Source organism: Acanthaster planci, linkage group LG11 (assembly GCF_054643075.1).
Source record: "Acanthaster planci isolate LZ-2023a linkage group LG11, COTS_SCS, whole genome shotgun sequence".
Classification (NCBI taxonomy): domain Eukaryota; kingdom Metazoa; phylum Echinodermata; class Asteroidea; order Valvatida; family Acanthasteridae; genus Acanthaster; species Acanthaster planci.
Window position 1 is genome coordinate 2,411,898 of NC_141787.1, and position 19,289 is coordinate 2,431,186.

The window sequence follows — 19,289 nt, forward strand, 5'->3', positions numbered from 1 at the left end:
TACGCCTCACGTGTGGCATTACTTTCCTGCAGTACTTGCCAGTGCATTATGTTGTCCCCTTTCTTCTTTCGCTCCCAATTTGCCAATTTCATGGCAAGTGCTAGTTCCATTGCTGTCATGAGAGAAAAATCTGCAACCTTTGTAAAATTGTGAAAAATCAGTCCTGTCAAATGAAACACGCATAACCAGTAGACATTTCATGGACGTTTTGTTTTATTGAATATTTACAAAGCAATGATATGCATTTGTTTTAAATTTTTTGTTCCTCTTTTTCTACTTTAGAATAATAAAGACATTTTATTACAAAAAAAGTTGATTTTGACAAGTTTTTAACTTCTAATAATTAACACGAGTGTACCTATACTTTTTGGGTAAAGTACAGTAGCAACCGTCCATTGAAGCCAATGCAGCAAAATATTTTAAAATACTTTGCAACTGTATCACCGAATTTCACACAAAGTGAAGGAACATGTCAACATAATGAGGTATATCAACAATAGTACTACAGACATTTTGGTTTCAGACTCGAAACATGACCCAAAATATGCAACCAAACATGATCATCCATATTCTACACAAACACAACGTTCTGCCACAACCACCAAAACAGATGGCCAGCTGGTCTCTCGCCATCTTTGGAGGGGGAAAAAAAGATATTGACACTGGCCCCTTACAGGAAAACTGATGTTAGAAAATGCCTTTAACACGTTGACTGCCGCACCTAAGGGTGTTCCCATTTGCCAAGCGTTGTACGCATGCATACATATTAAACAGGTACCTTTCAGGTGTCTATTTAAACACGAGCAGTTTACACACGTTCATGTATGTCCTCAGTATTGCCAGCAGCGTATTTGTTGTGTCCTTTGGTGATACCAGTGTATTCAGTTTACATCACAATAGCTCTTCATTTCCTACGAGTATACTCGTAGTGGTGGAATCTGATACACCTGTGACGAGTATACTCATAGTCGGCAGTCAACGTGTTAATATAAAGATGCCATGGGAAAATGCCATTTGAGCCTAATTAAAAGAGACTTCTTATCAAGTTGGAATACGTTCTTAAGAGCTCCAGGCAGAGACCACCCAAAACCTAGGGCGGCAGTTCATTTTAGGTTTGTGCAAATTTGCAGTTTGAACGATGTCTCCAAATACTGCTCCAATTTTTGGATGCCATTTGGTTCCCGGTAGTTCCTTCCCCCTCCCCCCCACACCAACTACCCCCAAAATGTCTGGTCTGTTGTAAACAAAGCAAACACTTCACAAGAAAACCAACAGGGACACAAGTGGGATCTGCTTTACCAGTGTGCTGTTGAAGTCTTCCTACAAGTAATCTAAATTTGAAGGGGAAAAAAACAGGTGCAAGAAACCTGCACTTGCACACCAACAGGGACCATTAGAAATGGTGTGGATACAGGGTACTTACGCCGCCCTGAAAAACTTGGTTAAATTACCATTTTGTGCAGTTACTTCAGGGAAAACAAGGCTTACGATGTGGGATAACATTACCACACAAAATGGTGATTTAACCACCCATTTTTGCGAGCCACGTGTATGTTCTCTACACATACCATTTCTAATGATCTCTATTTCAGCTTGTTTCCACCGAGGAGAGATTTGTTTTTGAGCCATGTGCGGGGTGCGGAACAGGTGAGAACCAGTCACACAGAATAAGCAACACATACAGTAGTTCTTTTTTTTTTTAAGTGGCAGCCTGGTTTTTGGTAAGCAAATATTTGAGGACGCTTACCAGCAAACTTGGCCTCTGCTGGTCAGACATGCAACAGACAACAATGCTGGAAATGTTAATTACTTGAGCTGGAAGTCCAGCAATAATACATGGCCATCGAATATTGACTCTGTAAAAATATTGCAACCACAATCAATCTACCAAAAATGTGGGATAAGAAAAAGAGAAGATAGGACAAAAATTCAGCCTACCCAATGTAACAGTATACAACACATCATTGAAAATATGAAAAATAAGAGAAAGGAAAAAGAAATGACAGCAGCAATAAGGAACTTACATGTACACTAGAGTGTTGCAATCGAGTCCAGTCACAAGTCCAGTCACAAGGCCAGTCACAAGGCCAGTCACAAGTCCAGTCATAAGTAGCCCGGTGAACAATGACCAAAGAATGCTTTTGTCACAGCTCATCTGAATAGCTTGTGAATTGGCTTAAGACTGAATGACTTGCGATGGACTTATGATGGACTTGAATACAACACTGGTACTCTGAGGCCTTGTTTCTTCATTTGAGTAAATGTCAAAGGTCAGCAACTTTCCTGACACTAAAATCCACAGTTTACCAACCAATTTGTTTACTTTTGAATACGAATCAGGTTTGTGGTTTGCAACTGAATGTGTAAAATGAACTAAAACAGAAACTGAATGTGTACAATGAATTAAAACTAAAACTAATTAAATAATACATCAAAAAACAGGTGCCAAAGCCACTTGGCAAGTAATACATAATGTGCTTCTAAGTTTTCACAAATGCCAGTTGAGGGTTCAATGCATGTGATATGCACCCTATTTTTTGCATTAATGTGTGTTCAGGAGAGACTCCAACTCTTTCAGACACATTTACATCTGCATTTTGGCACATCACAAACGTAACTGAGTGTGTGCCTACAACCTGTGTTAAAGCATGGCTCCTTAAAAGTGAACGTTCTTAAAAGTGACAGCAGACATAATGGTCTTGTTTCCAGTGTTCTCAACACCCACAAGCAGTGCAGTGAAACAAAAAGTGCTTGTGCTCATACCGATGGAAAAGCCAGACCCGCAACACACAATACTTACGTTGGAATTTAGGAAGAGTTAAACTTCATGAGATCGGTTACTAGACACATTGGCAAGACCATGCTCAAATAAACACAAGTTTCCTAACACCAATTAATACAATAATTAATAAAAAGAAAAACTTAGACAATATGAAGACATGAAAATTAAGCTATAAATATCCATTCCTTTCTTTCTCCGCAACTCTTCAAAATTAGAGTGTCTAAAATAAAATGTAAATGTACATTTGGGGGAAAGGAGACTAGGTGTCTTTTTATCCATTGAAATATTCTGGCAGACTAAAGGGCACTTAAATAGAACTGCATTCCATCTCCCGCATAACTAACATCACAATTCAACTGGTTCAACTGAACAAAAACAGAACAAATTCACTCTCCCTGTGGACTGTATATCTTAACATGAATTTGAATAACAAATAATTCTTTCCATTCTGAAATAAAATACTTTCTTTTCTGTGAACTCCAACACCTTTGTCAAAATCTGTAGTATCTTTCATTCCACAACTTTGCAATAGGGCTTCGTTTACATGTACATGTACTTTCTTTTATTTGTTTTTTTTTATTTTTGTAAGCCTAATTTGCTCTCAATAATCTCAACAACTTTTTAAATACACAAGCAATATCACTTAAAGACAAAGATAATGCGTAAAGCCCTTCATCTCACTTTCTATGGTCTGATCAAACTGGAAGCCCAGCAAAGGCATCAAGAAGCTGAAATGTGAAAATCTCCTATACTTTTGTACACAGCCAGTGACGAAAAAAAAGCGGACATCCAAAACAAAAAAAGCTGAAATCAGCTAAAAAGCTGAGAAATCTCACCTCTGACAATTTCCTCCAAAGTCTGTGAAGAATTTCCTTTCACAAAGAGAAAAAAATTTGGTATTCGTAGAGCAACGTTAGCTTAGGTATGTGTATTCAATTAATTCGCTTCCATCTAGATTCTCACTCTACAATGTCAGACAAATTTAGCACCATTTTTGTACAAAACACAGTGTCCCACCGAGTTGTCATGTGTGACCTGCTCTGTGAAAATGAGTCTTAAGTCGCCAAAGCCACTTTGGAGTAAAAAGTCCTTTAGAATAATTTTGCGCAGTGTAAATCAATAGGAACCCACAGCATTTTTCACTATGGAGTATCCACTTTCATCAAGATGCCAAACAGGGAGAAACATCAAAACAAAAAAACTCAATTTGCTCTTTCCAATACAAATGGAAACTCAAAAATGCCTCTGGCAACTTAAGACTCATTTTCACAGAGTGGGTCACATGTGACCACTCACATGTTCAACATTTAGAGCGGCCAAGTTGGCTCTTTTTCTAAAGGTGTTCCAAACTAGAAAAGCAAAGATCTGGATACTATTGTGCTGTGTCCCGACCCCAAAATGTTAGAAGATATAGCACTGTAAGAGAGTCACTGCTTCCCCATGCATTCAGAGGTGGACACTAGACGACATTTCAATGCCTCTGAGCTGTTGTGCCAACACTTGGTGCCTTTCTCACGTGGGAAGTCATATTTGTGCGCATTCAAATGAAAATCATTCACAAGCACTCCGTGAACCCTTTGGGCACTAACCAGAGCATGCACTTGTGATGCGTCCTTTGCCTCTGGCATGAGGGGTCACGCAAAGAAAGCACCCTCTACAGTTTTGCAGAGCACAGGAATGCACTGCCACGTAATACCATGCAAGCCTCTTTGGTAACTCTGTGCTCTGATGTGATTTGGCGACTGAATGCAGTGTCATGAATATTCACAACTTTTAAGGCGACAACTTTTTTGGAACAAACTCCCAACATTATGAGCGCCATTTATCTTCAGTATTTGAAAATCAACAGTGGACTGCGACATGTTACAGACTCCCTGAGCAACAATTGTAATAATTTTATCAAAACAGAGGAAAAAGTCCCAAACATCTGAACTGAACTCAAGCCGACCAATTAAGGAAATCTAATCCAATTGCCTGATTACCTCTTGGCACAAATTTTCTTACCACAATTATTGAACTAAAATCATATTGTCAGCAGTTTATAGCTATGTATACAGGCTTATCTGTACAGAATACCAATCCCTAAAGCAAAGAAAAAAGAATGAAAATCTTTCATATTGTCTTACAGCAATGCTACCTCCACATGCTTTCTTATAATTATTACTTTTTTACACTATACAAAACCTAATTTTCGAAGTCTTATGAATTTCATTCGAATGTTGTTGATTAAACACAGTTTGACAACATGATAAACAAATGGAAATAGTTGTACCACACTTGTGAGATTCAAACAAATCCAAAACTTCAAAAATCATCAGAAATGATTTAATAAATACTTGAGTCAACAAAAGCCTTCAAAGAAATTTTTCTTTCTTGGGTCGAATTGGCCCTCTTCCGGCACAAATCACTCTTTTACTAACGTACCACTTGCCAAGGCTCAGACCTGATCACTCTGGAACCTGAGAGTCAATTGCTTAGTTCCTTCCCCCAAAGCATAAGCACCAATGCCTATGATTGGTCAGTTCCTCACTCGGAACCACGAAAAAGAAATTAACAGAAAGTCCACAAAGAAAGACACACTATGTTTTGCGAGGTACTCTGCTTAACCTTCCCTGAAATTTTTTTTAAATTAGAGAGTTCCTCCCTTGTTACTTTTCTCGGTGTTTACGATGGAGAATAAGGTCAAAAAGTCCAGTAAGATCCAGCCTCTTATGGACCACCATCTGTGATTACTCATTTCACCATAAAGAAATAACCACGGTTTATACAACAAATGACATGATTGGTCACTTTGCAACCAACCAACAACCACAATAAAGCCCTTACACATGTTTATAATGTGGTCTTAGCATGTGCATTTCCCACACACAGATCCCCACTTACCATTGGTCATGCCAAGAATGGGGCTTGGAAGTCAAAAACGACGACTGGCCATTCTACTGCAGAAAAAAAATTCAAGTTGATCCCTTTTTTATATTTTTTTCAGTGGGGCCTACCACCTGCGCCTGTTTCAGATGGGTTTCGTTGTCTTCCAGGCTTCTCCAAGCCCAGGCCTTCATCAGGGAATGTGTTGCCATTGCTGATATGTTTCTTCAGACCCCCGTTGAGGATATCCTTGATGTGTTGTACAATCAGCTCAATTGCAACTAAGGGGAGGGAAGAAAATGAGAGACCAGCTTGGTTACAGATGAACGTCAGCTTCTGACTCTTTCTCTGTCGGCAGCAAAAGGGAGACAGATGCCTGATCCGTCCACAATCAGTCAAGACTATCAAGTAGCCTATTGACTGTTGGAGACCAGGGAATGGATTTTGGACTCTCTGTGACTGTTTCTGAGAGGAGGAAGATTTAAGGCCAACTGAATCTACATATACCAAAAACCTATTTAGGCATGGCATAGACCAATTAAACACTGTACACCCAGTCAACATTGCATGGGACTTGGTGTCGCAAAACGCATCACTCGGTCATTGAAAGTTAAGCTTTGATGGATTGCCAAAACCTCTTTGTGACAACTACAAGGGCGGGCTTATGAACAAGTGAGCAATGCCAACTCTTCCATCAAATTATTCCCAGCACCAAAATCGTATAGTCAGGAACAACAGCAATCAGGAAATCTCAACAAAGTGTTGTAGTATTGGGACCCCCTTTAACCCCCCCTCCTAATTTTTTTAAGGTACGGGTACATTTACCTCCTCCCAATTTGCGCGTGTTTATTCTGGCATACAGTGTCTACTGCTGTTTCACGTAGGTATCCTACCTTAACATGAAACAGCTGATGATGCAACTGCCTGTGGGACATTTGAAGGTTGTGTGGTGGCCTTTGTTCAATGGGTCATTCTGATCCAAGCCTTTAATGACTGAATACTGACCACCACACCAATCTCAACTAGTGTCCATTTGTTTTCACCTATACAGTCTCCCTTTCCTCTTTAATGTACACCTTGCAACGGCTAATCCAGTAGTCGTTGGGGGTGCAACAACCCACCCCTTAAGGCTGGTCCATACTTCAGGCGAATGCAAAAACGAAGCCAATTTGAGGCCACGAAAAATTTCTACCAAATTTCGCCCCAGTTAAAATGTGTGCAACTTTTGCGAATGAATTCGCAATGCAAATATTTGATCATGCCCTCACAGTTTCCCATTCCTGTTCACGCAGAATACGAACCGGCCTTTATGCTCAAAACTTTTCAAGGGGTATCAACTCCCTCGAGCAAGGCGGGCTCAACCTCATCCACAAAAAGTCCTCCCAGAACCTCCATTCGGATCTTGAAAGTTCTGGGCCACTTAGCGTGGAAGAAAACCACATCGCATACCTATGTTTTCAGCGCCTCTGGGAATGATGATGTCCGCGTATTTCTTGGTGGGCAGGCAGAACTCTTCAAAGGCCGGCTTGACAAATTTGACATAATGCACAAGAACTTGCTCCAGTTCTCGCCCTCTATCATTGATATCACGAACAACTGGGAAGAAAAAAAATTTCGATTTTTATTGTTCGGGTTAAGGGAAAAAAACCTCATTAATTTGCCTCATGAATATTCAAAACTCCTTCCCATTCAAGATTCAGTGGCACTTCAATTTTGGATTAGATTTTCCGAGGGGTATCAAGTGCCGTTCCAAGGAAAAGCGACTGGGTTCAACCTTCCTGAATCCTTCAAGATCCTCCAAATGGGCCCAAATGGATGCGGACGGGTCTCATTGGGAACCCTGTGAGGACTGCCAAACTTAACAAAATGAAGATGACCCCGAGTGAACTTTTCGTCTTCCGGCTTTCATGCACATTTTAAACTGGTCCTGTTATGGAGGTGGCCATACTGAACTGAAAGCAAGATTAACTGGTCATTTAGGGAGACTGAAAAAAGTAGAAGCAATGAAATAAAAGATCATTACAGCTTTTAATGATGCCGGAAAGATGAAGAATAATTTCAAATTTGTAATAACTCATATCTAAGTGTTTTAAGAGACATTAAACAGAAAATGAAGGTGAGGCTTGAAGCCCCCAAATAGTCTGTCACCACTCCGTTTAACAGATTATACGGAACAACACAGATTCAGGGAACACTATCAACTTTCAATTTTCAACGGTTACCCCTTCTGGACAGTCTGGTGTCGGCATCGGTGTCCACGAAGAGCTTCATGTGGAACATGTCTCGGACCTCTTTATTGTAGAATACCAAAATACCCTCGAAAAGCACCACATCAGCCGGGTAGATCACTGTAAACTCTTCCGCTTTCCTGAGAGAGGGGAAACAATTCACTGGTAAATTTTCTCTGAGTACATTAATGTAACCAGTACATTAACCCATTTGAATGCAGGATGAGATTGACCATGAGAAAACAGCTGGAAAAAAGGCATAAAGAAGCTGAACGGTAAAAATCTCCCATACTTTAGTACACAGCCAGTGAGGAAAAAAAACTGAAATCCCAAACAAAAAAAGCTGAGGCATCTCATCCCTGACTGTTAAAACAAAACGACTTCCAATTCTATTTACAAACCGTCCAAAGTGTTCAAGCAGAGCACAAATTTTGACATTTGGATTTTTCACACATGCCTTTTGTTCTCCAGTTTCATTCAGCACAGAAACTTGTCAAACCAGCTTGGGGGCCTACGTGTATACAAAACGTAACCCATTCCTTTGTACATGATCACATCCGAAGAGGGCTACGCATGGTTTAAGAACTTGCACAGCTTTGCTGACAACCACATGGGCTGTACACAGTTGGTCGCAATATGAGCGATTCAAAAGACAGTACTCCGCAAACAGGTTCCAATGGAAAAGTCACTGTTTTGCAGTGCATTGTGGGAAACTGTCGACAAATTCTATTACCTGGCTATGCACAGGAAACTTGAATTAAAGCCAATGTTTGTCAGGGAAGAAGATTCCTGAGTGGATTCTGAGTAGCAGTTTAATAACTAATCCATGTTTCTTTCTATAGCACAGAATGTCCAAATCTATCAAAAAATTTTCCCAAGCTGTCTGCTGACACATGCTCAATGCAAATCGTGGCAAGGCAGCCATGCTTTAGTCGACTGTAAACTTGAAAAATGGCTTCTCCATGGCAACCTCTTGGTGGCGCACTGTCTTGTGAAATCGTTCCTATCAATGCTTTCAATATATTGCCCCTAACCCGTCTGTGTTCATAAATCTCCATCACTACCTCTGTATCTCCTACTTCTATTCACCTTGAGTTCGTCGTGAAATCATAAGTTGGAATCTTGACCGTCTTGCCAGCTACAACATCCTCCAACGTCCGCTTGATCAGCTCAAAATCAAAGGAATCTGCAGACCACCAAAAAAAAAGATGCAAGTGACAGAGGCTGCAAACTAAGTCCAGGAAAACCAGTTTTTTGAGAATTTTGAAGGAGAGAAATGCAGAATTATGGGTCATTTTGATTCATTTTGAGGGAAACTTTGGCGAACACCTCACTCTTTTTTTTTTAAAGCCAACTTTCTTGAAGCCAGACAGAGCTAGCGTCAATACCTACCAGGGTGGTCAAAATTGAACTGGCCCTTGAAAGCTTTGGCCTGCTCCCCATTGCTCAGGTCTCGGTAGAAGCTGTCCTGGCTGATGACGGCCACCTTACGCTTCTTGCTGTCGATGTTGCGCTGCCCCAGACGCTCAACTATCTTTGTGCAGACAGAGGACTGGCAGAAGAGGTCAATAACACCAGACAATTAATTATTGGAAGGGTCTCTCCTTGGACTGGAATTAAATAATGTCCTTTATTAAGTATTCTTTTCTAGTACTACGTGATTAGTCCTTTTAACAAAGGACCCAAGATTTATTTGAACTCTGACCACATCTTTCTATGATTGCTTGATGTTTTGTTTCATTTTCACATCATCTACGCGTAGATTGGAGTTGAAATCTTGTCGGTCGCAAATGACAGAGGACAAGCAATGGTCACCGACCAGTGTCACACCTCAACTGAGTGACGAGTTGGGACCCGCTACTGCTGACCTGTATGGACTGACTGGTGGTGACTTGGTCAGAGCGGTGATCTTGACCAGTGCATTTGAAATCTTCTAGATATGCTTTCAATTTATAAATACCCCAAAGGAGTACAGGCAAAACCAACTCAACTGAGTATGTTTGACAGCAAAAAAACAGTGACTGCCTTATTGTTAGACATCAATTGATGAAATCCAGTCACAGCACCACACACTGACCTCAAACATATGTAAACTGGTTCATAACTGTATATATAATTTTGACAAAGATTTGCTTCGGGATCTATATAGCCTACACAACCCATCAAGTGTGCAAAATCAGAGGGTGTCAGCATCAGGAAATGGGGGGTGGGGAACTCTGGACAGCCAAATGTTACACAGGGGTACATGTAAATGATTGAATAAAAATGCATTATGCCCTACATGTATGTGCTACTAAATTGCTAATTTATTTTCAGTTTTCTTATGTTAATTAAAAGTCTGCTGACTGCGTCACATGTACGACAATACGTGTACATGAGTACCATTCTCAAAAAGACAGCATATATTTGTCTACAGCTACTTCTAGAATAAAAAACGTTGAGTTTTGATGAGTTTAGAGGGTCGCGGCATTGAGTATGCTTGTTAATTTCATGATGGCAATGTAAAACTCAGCCAGAGCAACGGAGTCCTTCATCCTGTTGTATAAGTCCATGTTTATTTAGTGATAAAAAGAGGAAGTTACAGCTACATTGAACTCATCGATTAAGGGGCACTAGTTGATTTTTTTTTCTTCTTCAGATGTTCACACGCACTAATAGTAGTAGTTGACCCCTATTAAAACATGACCTTGCTTGGAGCTCTGCAATGAGCCCTTGCAAAGTTACAGTGTACCTTTGGTTTGGTAGGCATCTGGTTTCTGCCACTTCTGTTCTATTTTTAGGTACCATTCTTAGACCGGTATCTCTCACTTTTACTTGCGGACTTTACTAACTACAAAAATGCAATTTAAAACAAAACTGAAAGACACCTTCAATTTGCTTCACAGATTATTGAAGAATTTCCTTTTTTCCGGTCTCTTGAAACTTCCTGGCTTCTGATATTCCATACTACCACTGCAAAGGTAGTCTGCAGTGCAAACATGTTAAAGGCCTGCAAGTCAACAGCCAACTTTATGTCACATTAAATATGTGAGACTTGTGTCTTCCAAAGTAATGTTCCGCACATATAAACGTACGGTACATGTATGTAATCCTGACCGCTGAAACTCGATCAAAAGCCATTCCTTCACTTTGGGGAAGTTTGTTGGGCATGGTCCTGCAGTCCTGAGGTGGCCCCATGTTGAGGGAGTTTGACGGACTTGGTCCAGAAGGCCTGAATCAATGATCAACAGTGCTGACGTTGTGTGAGCCATGTAACTAGCATACAAATACATGTAGTACGCGCAAAATTACTACCCAAAATACACCCGAATCACTGAACCAGCTTTATTTGGTGTGTTAAGTTGCCAGATCGAGGCTCTATATGCCTATAGCAACAGCATGCAAAGAGTGAATTGAATCAGTGATGAATTTTGTTCGAAGCAATTTGGATTGCACAGGGAGAGTTGGATTTTTATACATTGGGTCCAGTGCCCAGTAAACGGAACTACGTAGAATTATTGTTCTAGCATGCCTTTAAGTACATGTACATGCGTGTGACTGCACATTCATGTACATGACTTCACTTACAGTAAATGTGGGCTGCTGTACAGTTTTTGAATGTCAATCCCACACTGATGAGAACACAAAATATTTAGCCAAACTGTTCAACACGGTTCTTCCTGAGGGCAGAGCACAAAGCATGTTGAATGTCCCCTCCAAGGAACTGCATGAAGCCAAAATGAAATATTAAAAGACAATCAACTGGCGAGAGCCTCCAGATTCTCATCCCAAGAACTGTACAGGCAGACAGGAAACTTTTGAAATGGAATTGTCACAACACCTGTTCCGTGTTCACAGATGTTTTGTGACTTAAAGACGACCTCTCTGCCATCCAGCTGCAGAGAAGAGCAAGGATGTGCTGTCCATCCCTAAAATGGAGTCCACAGGAGCCAGGTCCCCCTCCGAGGAGTACCAAAATACCTCTTTTAATTCAAAGGCCTCAAGCCAAACAAATCCACAGGGGGGCGGCGATTCAGCGCTCCCCAAATGGACCAAAATGACCACAGCGCCTTGTCACGCTTGTGGTTTGGGGGGGGGGAGAGGGACAAGGCTGCACTTAGTAATATCTTTCTGGTGATTCATGATATCTCCTTGCATACATTTCCAGAGGTCACCGTCTGGGCAGTAAGCAGAATCAAAGAACACTGGATTGATGAAAATAAACCATCTTCAGCACTGGGGAAAAATGCTTTTTTTCATTACCAGAGACCAGATTTATTTGAAGCCTTCTTACTCCTTTGCTGCACCTCCAACTGATCTTGACTGCTGAGTAGAACCACTGCCTTTTTGTTTTTGGTCATAAATTAAACCCTAATCCTTTACCAAAAAAGAATTCATGTGGTTCCATTCTCCCCACTCCTTTTTTGGCCTGATATGAATGCACGTGTGCTAATCAAACAGAGAAGCCGGAAAAGCTAATGCAATGTTAGTGTATAAAATAAACAGATATTTTTTTTTCAGGGTTTTGTTCTCCATTTGAAGAACAGCAACCTGGTGGTGAGTGTTTCTGAAGTTTGTATTTAGAGAAAACAGGCCTGATTGACTAGTTTTTTTTTGTTGTTGTTGACACTACGCTAATATTACAGACACAAACCTGACGAGGTAATGGCTCTTTGCACAACCCCCCCACTTTGTCGCGCGTGCCAGCAATTTTAGGTTCATCCTGAAGTGTATTGTCTCTCTGGTCGACTGCGTGCAAATCAATATGATACAACAATCACTTTATTACAAGTGCTCGGTTACTTTGGTTTTGCCAGTGGTCTATGGTCAGGTTTCATGGACCATGTGCAGATTTCAGCTTTTTTTGTCTAGGGAAGGAAGAACTGCCATGGAAGTGTCAAAAGGCCAAGCGGACGGGGGAAAAAGCCTCTCTTGACTAAAAATAGATCAGGTTACAGACACAAAAGGGGCTGGCCAAGCTAGTAAAGGGCATTGGCATTTCACTGTACAAAGATCATTTGTATGGTCATTCAGGGATGAGAAATAATCAAAATTGAGAAAATATTATAATACTGTTAGTAATAACCACTTCGGGAGAGAGCATCTTTTAGTGGTAACAAGACAACATGCACTGTAGAGACAGAGAGAGGAGGGCGGATGAAATGAGTTCTGGTATTTTAATCTCATAAAAGAATTTGCTATTTTAGCTGCCTGATACATGTACTATGACAACTTCTATTGGAAGAAGTCTGATCATGCCAGCATGATGTGGAAAGATGTACATGTATGAAAACACATAGGTAAATCCAGAAATTAGGGGTCCAAAAGTGTGACTTTTTCGTGTCACTGTTACATCTAACCTTTGTTATTTGACATGGAAATATCACCGGGATTGATTTCAAACTTTTACCATTTGTTTGGCAGATAATTTGCATTAATTCGTCACTCTTGGAAATTAGAAAATGTGTTCTGAACTTACAAAATCGTATGTCAGATGTTACAGGGACACCCAAAAAAAAAAAAATGGACCCCTAATTTCTAGAATTACCAACATCAAAATTTTCAGAGTCTGCAGGATTTGGAATCTGTGTCACAATTAAAAAGGAATCTTTAAAACAAATTATTTTCAAAAAGGTTTTTCCCCAGAAGCATTTTTAAAAATGGTGCTTGAAATTCTGGTGTCAATTCTAAAAAAGGAAAGGGTGGGTCTATTAGTCCTGGGATGTTAAATGACCGATTTGTTGGTAATTTACAGGTAGACATTATGATTTTGTGTTCAATATTGCATCACAATTCAATAATTAGTTGTCTAGTTATTTGAAAATTGATAATATTGTAGATTCGTGACATGTACAGTATTTTTGTTCTCTGCTTGACTTTTTTGATGTCAAGTTATGTAAATTATACTTGTGTTCATGCGTAATTCAACCTTTGGTTGCGAGAGATGATACACGTACATGTATCCACGAGTCACCACAATCTACGCACTTTGTACTTTGACCAAACTTTATTCTTAAATACACTTAATTTTCATGGCTTCATTTTCAGTAGTTCAAAGTTTGACTAAAATCCTACACAGAATAATATGAAGAACATCAGATGTCACCAAAGCAACAGGAACAACGTCGTCTGCAAACATGTCAGATCGGCTGTAGTAAAACCCATGTCACCATAATTCGCACAGGTACGTTGCAAATGTCATTTTGCTGGGTATCGGTAATGCCCTACTTCTGAAAAAACTGCCAGTTCTCTTGAATGAGGAATTAATTTTTTGCATTAATTACTTTGGTTTAGTGATGCAGTTTGAGGAAAAAAAATTTCATTCGCAATAGCTTGACCTCCCATCACTTTCTCTTTTTCGTTCTCCTAGATTGTTTTCAATTTAATTTGAAGTAAGAGTGAGGCATTAATTTTCATTCTTTCAAATAAATCATAATCAAAATTAATATGAGTAATTTATCTGGATATGATGACAAAACTTCTCTTTCTACAGGTATTTCTGAAAAAAAATCACAAAATACAGTGCCAGCGAATCCGCGCCCGTCATCACTAACGGGAATCTCAAAATATATGCTGCGCAGTACTTTTTCACGCTCAATATTTTGGTAACGCCCTCAATATTTGGCAAAAGGTGATCCAAGTCGTCATAAGTGCCCGTATCTACCATCTAATATCGGCCATATACAAACAACAATCATTTATCCGTTTTCAAGACAATTTTAATCAATTCATTTTGTATTTAGTCTGTAAAGCAAAGCTTTTGCTCAGTTGACATTTTTCCCGAATTCTCCCTGGAAAAGCTTTTAATTCGCACATACAGCAGCTGCAAAAAGAAAAACGTCTAAGTGACAATCGATCATCGACAGTAAATAACATCAGTGCATAATTTCACTGAAGAGCTTCCCGATGAGAAAGTTGCATGCCTGAATATTTGTATGCACAAATTTCAGGTACTCCACGATATTAATAAACCTGTCTTTGAATTGATTTCAAAACCCTGACATATGTACATGTAAACCAAAATGAGAAAACTTTGCATTAAACTTGACAAGTGGGTTTACCGTTAAATGTACTGGGTCATTCACAACATTTGGGGTCCACAAGTGTGACATTTTATGTCCCTGATACACCTGGCCTGTGTAATTTGACCAGGAAATATCATCTGAATTGATTCCAAACAATATTTCTATTTGTTCGGCAGGGAATTTGCATTAGGGTAATTCCAGAAATTAGGGGTCCAAAAATGTGACTTTTTGTGTCCCTGTTATATCTAACCTTTGTTATTTGACATCGAAATATCATCTGAATTGTTTTCTAATTATTACCATTTGTTTGGCAGGTAATTTGCATTAATTCATCACTTTAGAAAATTGGAAAATGTGTTATGAACTTACAAAATCCTGTGTCAGATGTGACAGGGACACGGAAAAACAATTGACCCCTAATTTCCGGAATTACCCATGAGTAAGGCCAAAAAAAAAAGGTGCCTGGTCAGACCAAAGTTTCAGAATTGATGCGACATTGCTTGTTTTTTTTCTCGAGGGGGTTAGGTGGCTTTTTAAGACTGGCAACGGACACAGAAATGAATGGCATATTTGATCAAAGAGCAAGGCTGGTAGTAGCACGTCAGGCCGCCTTTGTTGCTGATCCGCTGGCTGCAACTTTGTAACCTACCCATGGTCGACTGTGTGTGTTTGACATCAACATTATGCAGTCGTAACGGATCTATCACCGGGTACAAGCTACCCACGAATTAGTCTGGTTCCTTGAACAAATTGCCCTTCGAACTTGTAGACTTGAATCAGTCTACTCTCAAACATTCAGGTGATGCGAAAATAAAGGACGCTGTTTTGAAAATTTTGAAAAAAAAGGAAAAAAAACATAATTGGCAACACGCTCAAATCGACGTGCGCGGTGACCAGAGACCAATTTTTTTTGTGGCTAAGTCACGCATTCTTGAAAATTAAAGAACTTACCGGTACAAATCATGTGTCAGCTATGACGCGCATACACACACAAAATAAACTTCAAATTTATAGAATGACCCAATTATCAATTTTTCATTCACATGAAGACTTCTCAGCACAGTCCATAGGCATAAATTCACACTATGCAATGCCTGTCGAAGAGGTTTATTTCATGCGCTATCCTTCATTCAGTATGTTAAAATTTCTTAAAATTAAAAAAGGAGAGTCATGTGTAAATGTCCTAACGGGATCTTGAACCTGGCATGTAAACTTTTTCAAGACACCAAGGGAAATTTTCGCGATGGCTAGACACAGTACCTGTACTGGAAGAGTAGAATATATTACTCTGGTATGTTTGGTGACCTTGCTTTTCCAGAGAAGTCAAAGATAAAAAACAAAGAAATCTAAGCCACCCCCAAACAAAGAAAATTTTGTATTGCCCTGCAGTTGTTGGATCGGGAAGGGATGAGTATATTGTTTTCATTCTTTATATCTATAGTTTACTGTCTGTTGGAGTTTGTTGGACTGTGTACTGATCCAGCATGTGGAGTGTTGGAATCTGGCAGGTTGAGTGCATACACCCCACCAAGCAGCAAAAGGGTGTTGGAAATTGACAGGATGAGTCAGCCTTCTAAAAAAATGTTGAGGGGGTTAGGGTTTTAATTATTCTAATCAATATGAAACAGCCCACTGCAAAATTAATGACAAAAATGCTGCAGAAATCTGACAGGAAAAAAATGCATCAAACACATTTTTAAAGTTCAAACTGAAGTGTGCTTTTTCAAATTGGCCTTGGAATTGTTAACTCTTTCGCCAACAATTTTGTGTAAATACTACAGAAATTTCAATCCATTGAACAGGTTTTAACTTGGATTTATCTTTTATGAGGAGGAAATGAAAAGTCCCAGTTCATTAATTACTCAACAAAAAAAGGATTAATTAAATGAAAAGAACAGACGAAAAAAATTAGGGCAGGTGAGAAAAAGGGAGCAGGCAGGACAAGAAACCATTACATCTCAGCCTTCCAACAAAATGAACAATTTGACTTAATTCTCCCAAACTGAAAGTACTGAAAATACCTGATCCATGCTTGCTCCCTCAGCCTAAACATGGCCTAAAAACAATGGTCAAACCATGGGTCCTTACTCTATGCCCAAACAGAGAGTCCAAGCATTTGTCACATTCCTGTCTGGTTAGTTGCACTCAAAGTGCAGTTGTAGGCCTATATAACGGCCAACCAGGGAGCAAGGAAACTTGCTAAATGAACAACCAAGAGATATACAGCAGAATACACATCTGGTTCATTGTGAGTCTTTCTTAGTCATCAATCTCAAGTTACATGTTTATCAGATTTCATTAAAAATATGCTCCATATTTAGTTTCGTATAACATGATCGCCACCAAACCAATGTAACAGACTCCACCTGAAGATTTTTGAATTGAATTTCCATTGGCACTAATTATAAAATTAAAACCATGTAAAATTAACAATTAACATGATGGCTAACATCATGTACATCATGGTCCGAGATTGGCATATTGGCCTAGGGAAAAGCTAAAACTAAGTTGAGTGAGGGTTTTCAGTACAATTTGTCAAACCTTCCTTGTGGGAGTTTATAAAACTGGAAAACTGTGGTGGCCAGGTACATAATACTCTTTTCAACAGAGTACGCAAATCTAACAAAACAAAATGAAGTTTTCCATCACCACGTGGCAGTGAAACAGCATTGATTACACTGGTAATTGCTTTTTTCTTTTGTAAACAAATTGAAAGACCGGGACCTAGATTTACGTCCACCATGAAACCCCGTTTCAGCTGGAGGCGGCAACCAGACCCCCCTAAAATCCAACACGTGTTGCAACGTTGCATCACATTATAATTCTGCGCGGTTCTTTGTTCGCACTCCACGTCAGAGAAAAAAAACGCAACGCAGTTTTTATGAGACTAATTTCACAATACAAAAACAGGTCAAATTTTTAATAACGAGCAAACTTGTTACTAAAACCCTTACCTTCCCCGATGCAGTCCCTCCACTGACGCCGATGAGAAACGGTCGCCTCATCTGGCCATTTGTGGATGAAGTTTTTCCGTTCCCAGAGTCCTGCAAACCCCGACCCGCCATCTTGCAGTATGGACTCCATGTCGTGAAAACCGCGCAATTTTATTTCAGCATGGGCTCCTAAAAGCCTTTGATTGGGCGTCACGTGGCAGCGTGAGCGCATAAAGTAAATGAACCATTCGTTGATCAGCCTTTTTGGGCGGAATATAACGGTCATAACGAAACCGCTGTAAGCCTGTGTAAGGTTTATTTTTAGAATGCGTGTTGCCGAGGTGTTGTATTTGCCAACAAAAGCCCACTTCAACTGGAATGGCTAGTAACACGCAGTGACAAGGAATACGGTGTACGAGTTCATCATTGATTCGCTCCGAGAGGCCAAAGGATACACTTTCCTGTCATCTATTATAAGGCCTGGGGAACATGACTTTATAATCCAGCTTTGGTTAGTTTACTTTGGGAAATTTCAGATTTTTTTCGGGGGGGGGTATATGAACAACTAGGAAGAAAAATGTAGCTAAAGTGATCGGAAGAAACCATAGCTAGGGGTCCAGTCCTAATTCAAGTCCCATTGAAAACAGTGTAAAATCAGCACCGTTCAGGGACCAATAGCATGCACGCCAACATCCCTGAGATTTCTGAAACACAAATGAAATTCTTGTCTGGTCACTTATCTTTCAATTTCTTTTCAATTTTTTGTGGGTTAACCAATTACATTTTTCATTATTCCCACAAAACAAAATCACCCCCAAAAAAGTGATTTTTCCGAAGTCTGATTGCAGCCATTTTTCAAGTGGCAACCCTCAACTTTCTCGGGCACTTAGGACCATTTTTCAACCGTAGTTTTCAGCCCTTCTGCCCTCATATGAAAGCTCAAAGACCCAGGGAGTTGATCCTGGCGACGATTTACACAATCTCACCATTTTGGGGGCCAAACAATCTCCTTTTCCAAAAGATACTGTGGGGGGCACTTTTAATGCTAATGAGCTGGTCAGAAATTCTCACTTGAACTAGTGGTCTGCACCCCTAGGTGCTCATATGTGCGTTGATTGTCATTTTGGCGTGAGGGTACTGAGAACGAAAGTGTGACGTCACTGTGACGCACCAGTGTTTTGCAAACGAATAGAGTATACGCGCATATGTTGCGCGGACGTGTATAATAAAATCTGGACTCGCAATGCCCTTAATCAGCTTATCATTTAAGTAGAGTCATTGAATCCACTCGCAGCCATTTTACCGAGCCGAATACAAAGCTTTCCTGGTAATGCCCGCCTTTGTTCTTCCTGACGTCAATAGTAGGGAGCCTACCCACGCCTTTGTATTCGGCTCGGTAAAATGGCCGCTGGTTGGCTTCTTTTTCATACAAAGGCGTTGCGAGTCCAGGTTTTTTTTATATACGTCCGTGATATGT

General features: G+C 39.9%; 1 protein-coding gene across 1 annotated transcript; it reads right to left on the reverse strand.

Moving 5' to 3' along the window:
* Positions 1-195: 195 nt before the first annotated feature.
* Positions 196-17,987, reverse strand: LOC110975821 (uridine-cytidine kinase 2-like). The gene is made up of 6 exons (XM_022228628.2): positions 17,834-17,987; positions 9,268-9,427; positions 8,965-9,061; positions 7,870-8,015; positions 7,097-7,243; positions 196-5,928 (listed from the first exon to the last, which is right to left on the reverse strand). Exons 1-6 carry the CDS (start codon positions 17,942-17,944, stop codon positions 5,765-5,767), a joined length of 825 nt encoding a protein of 274 aa, XP_022084320.1. The 5' UTR covers positions 17,945-17,987; the 3' UTR covers positions 196-5,764.
* Between the last annotated feature and the right edge of the window lie 1,302 nt (positions 17,988-19,289).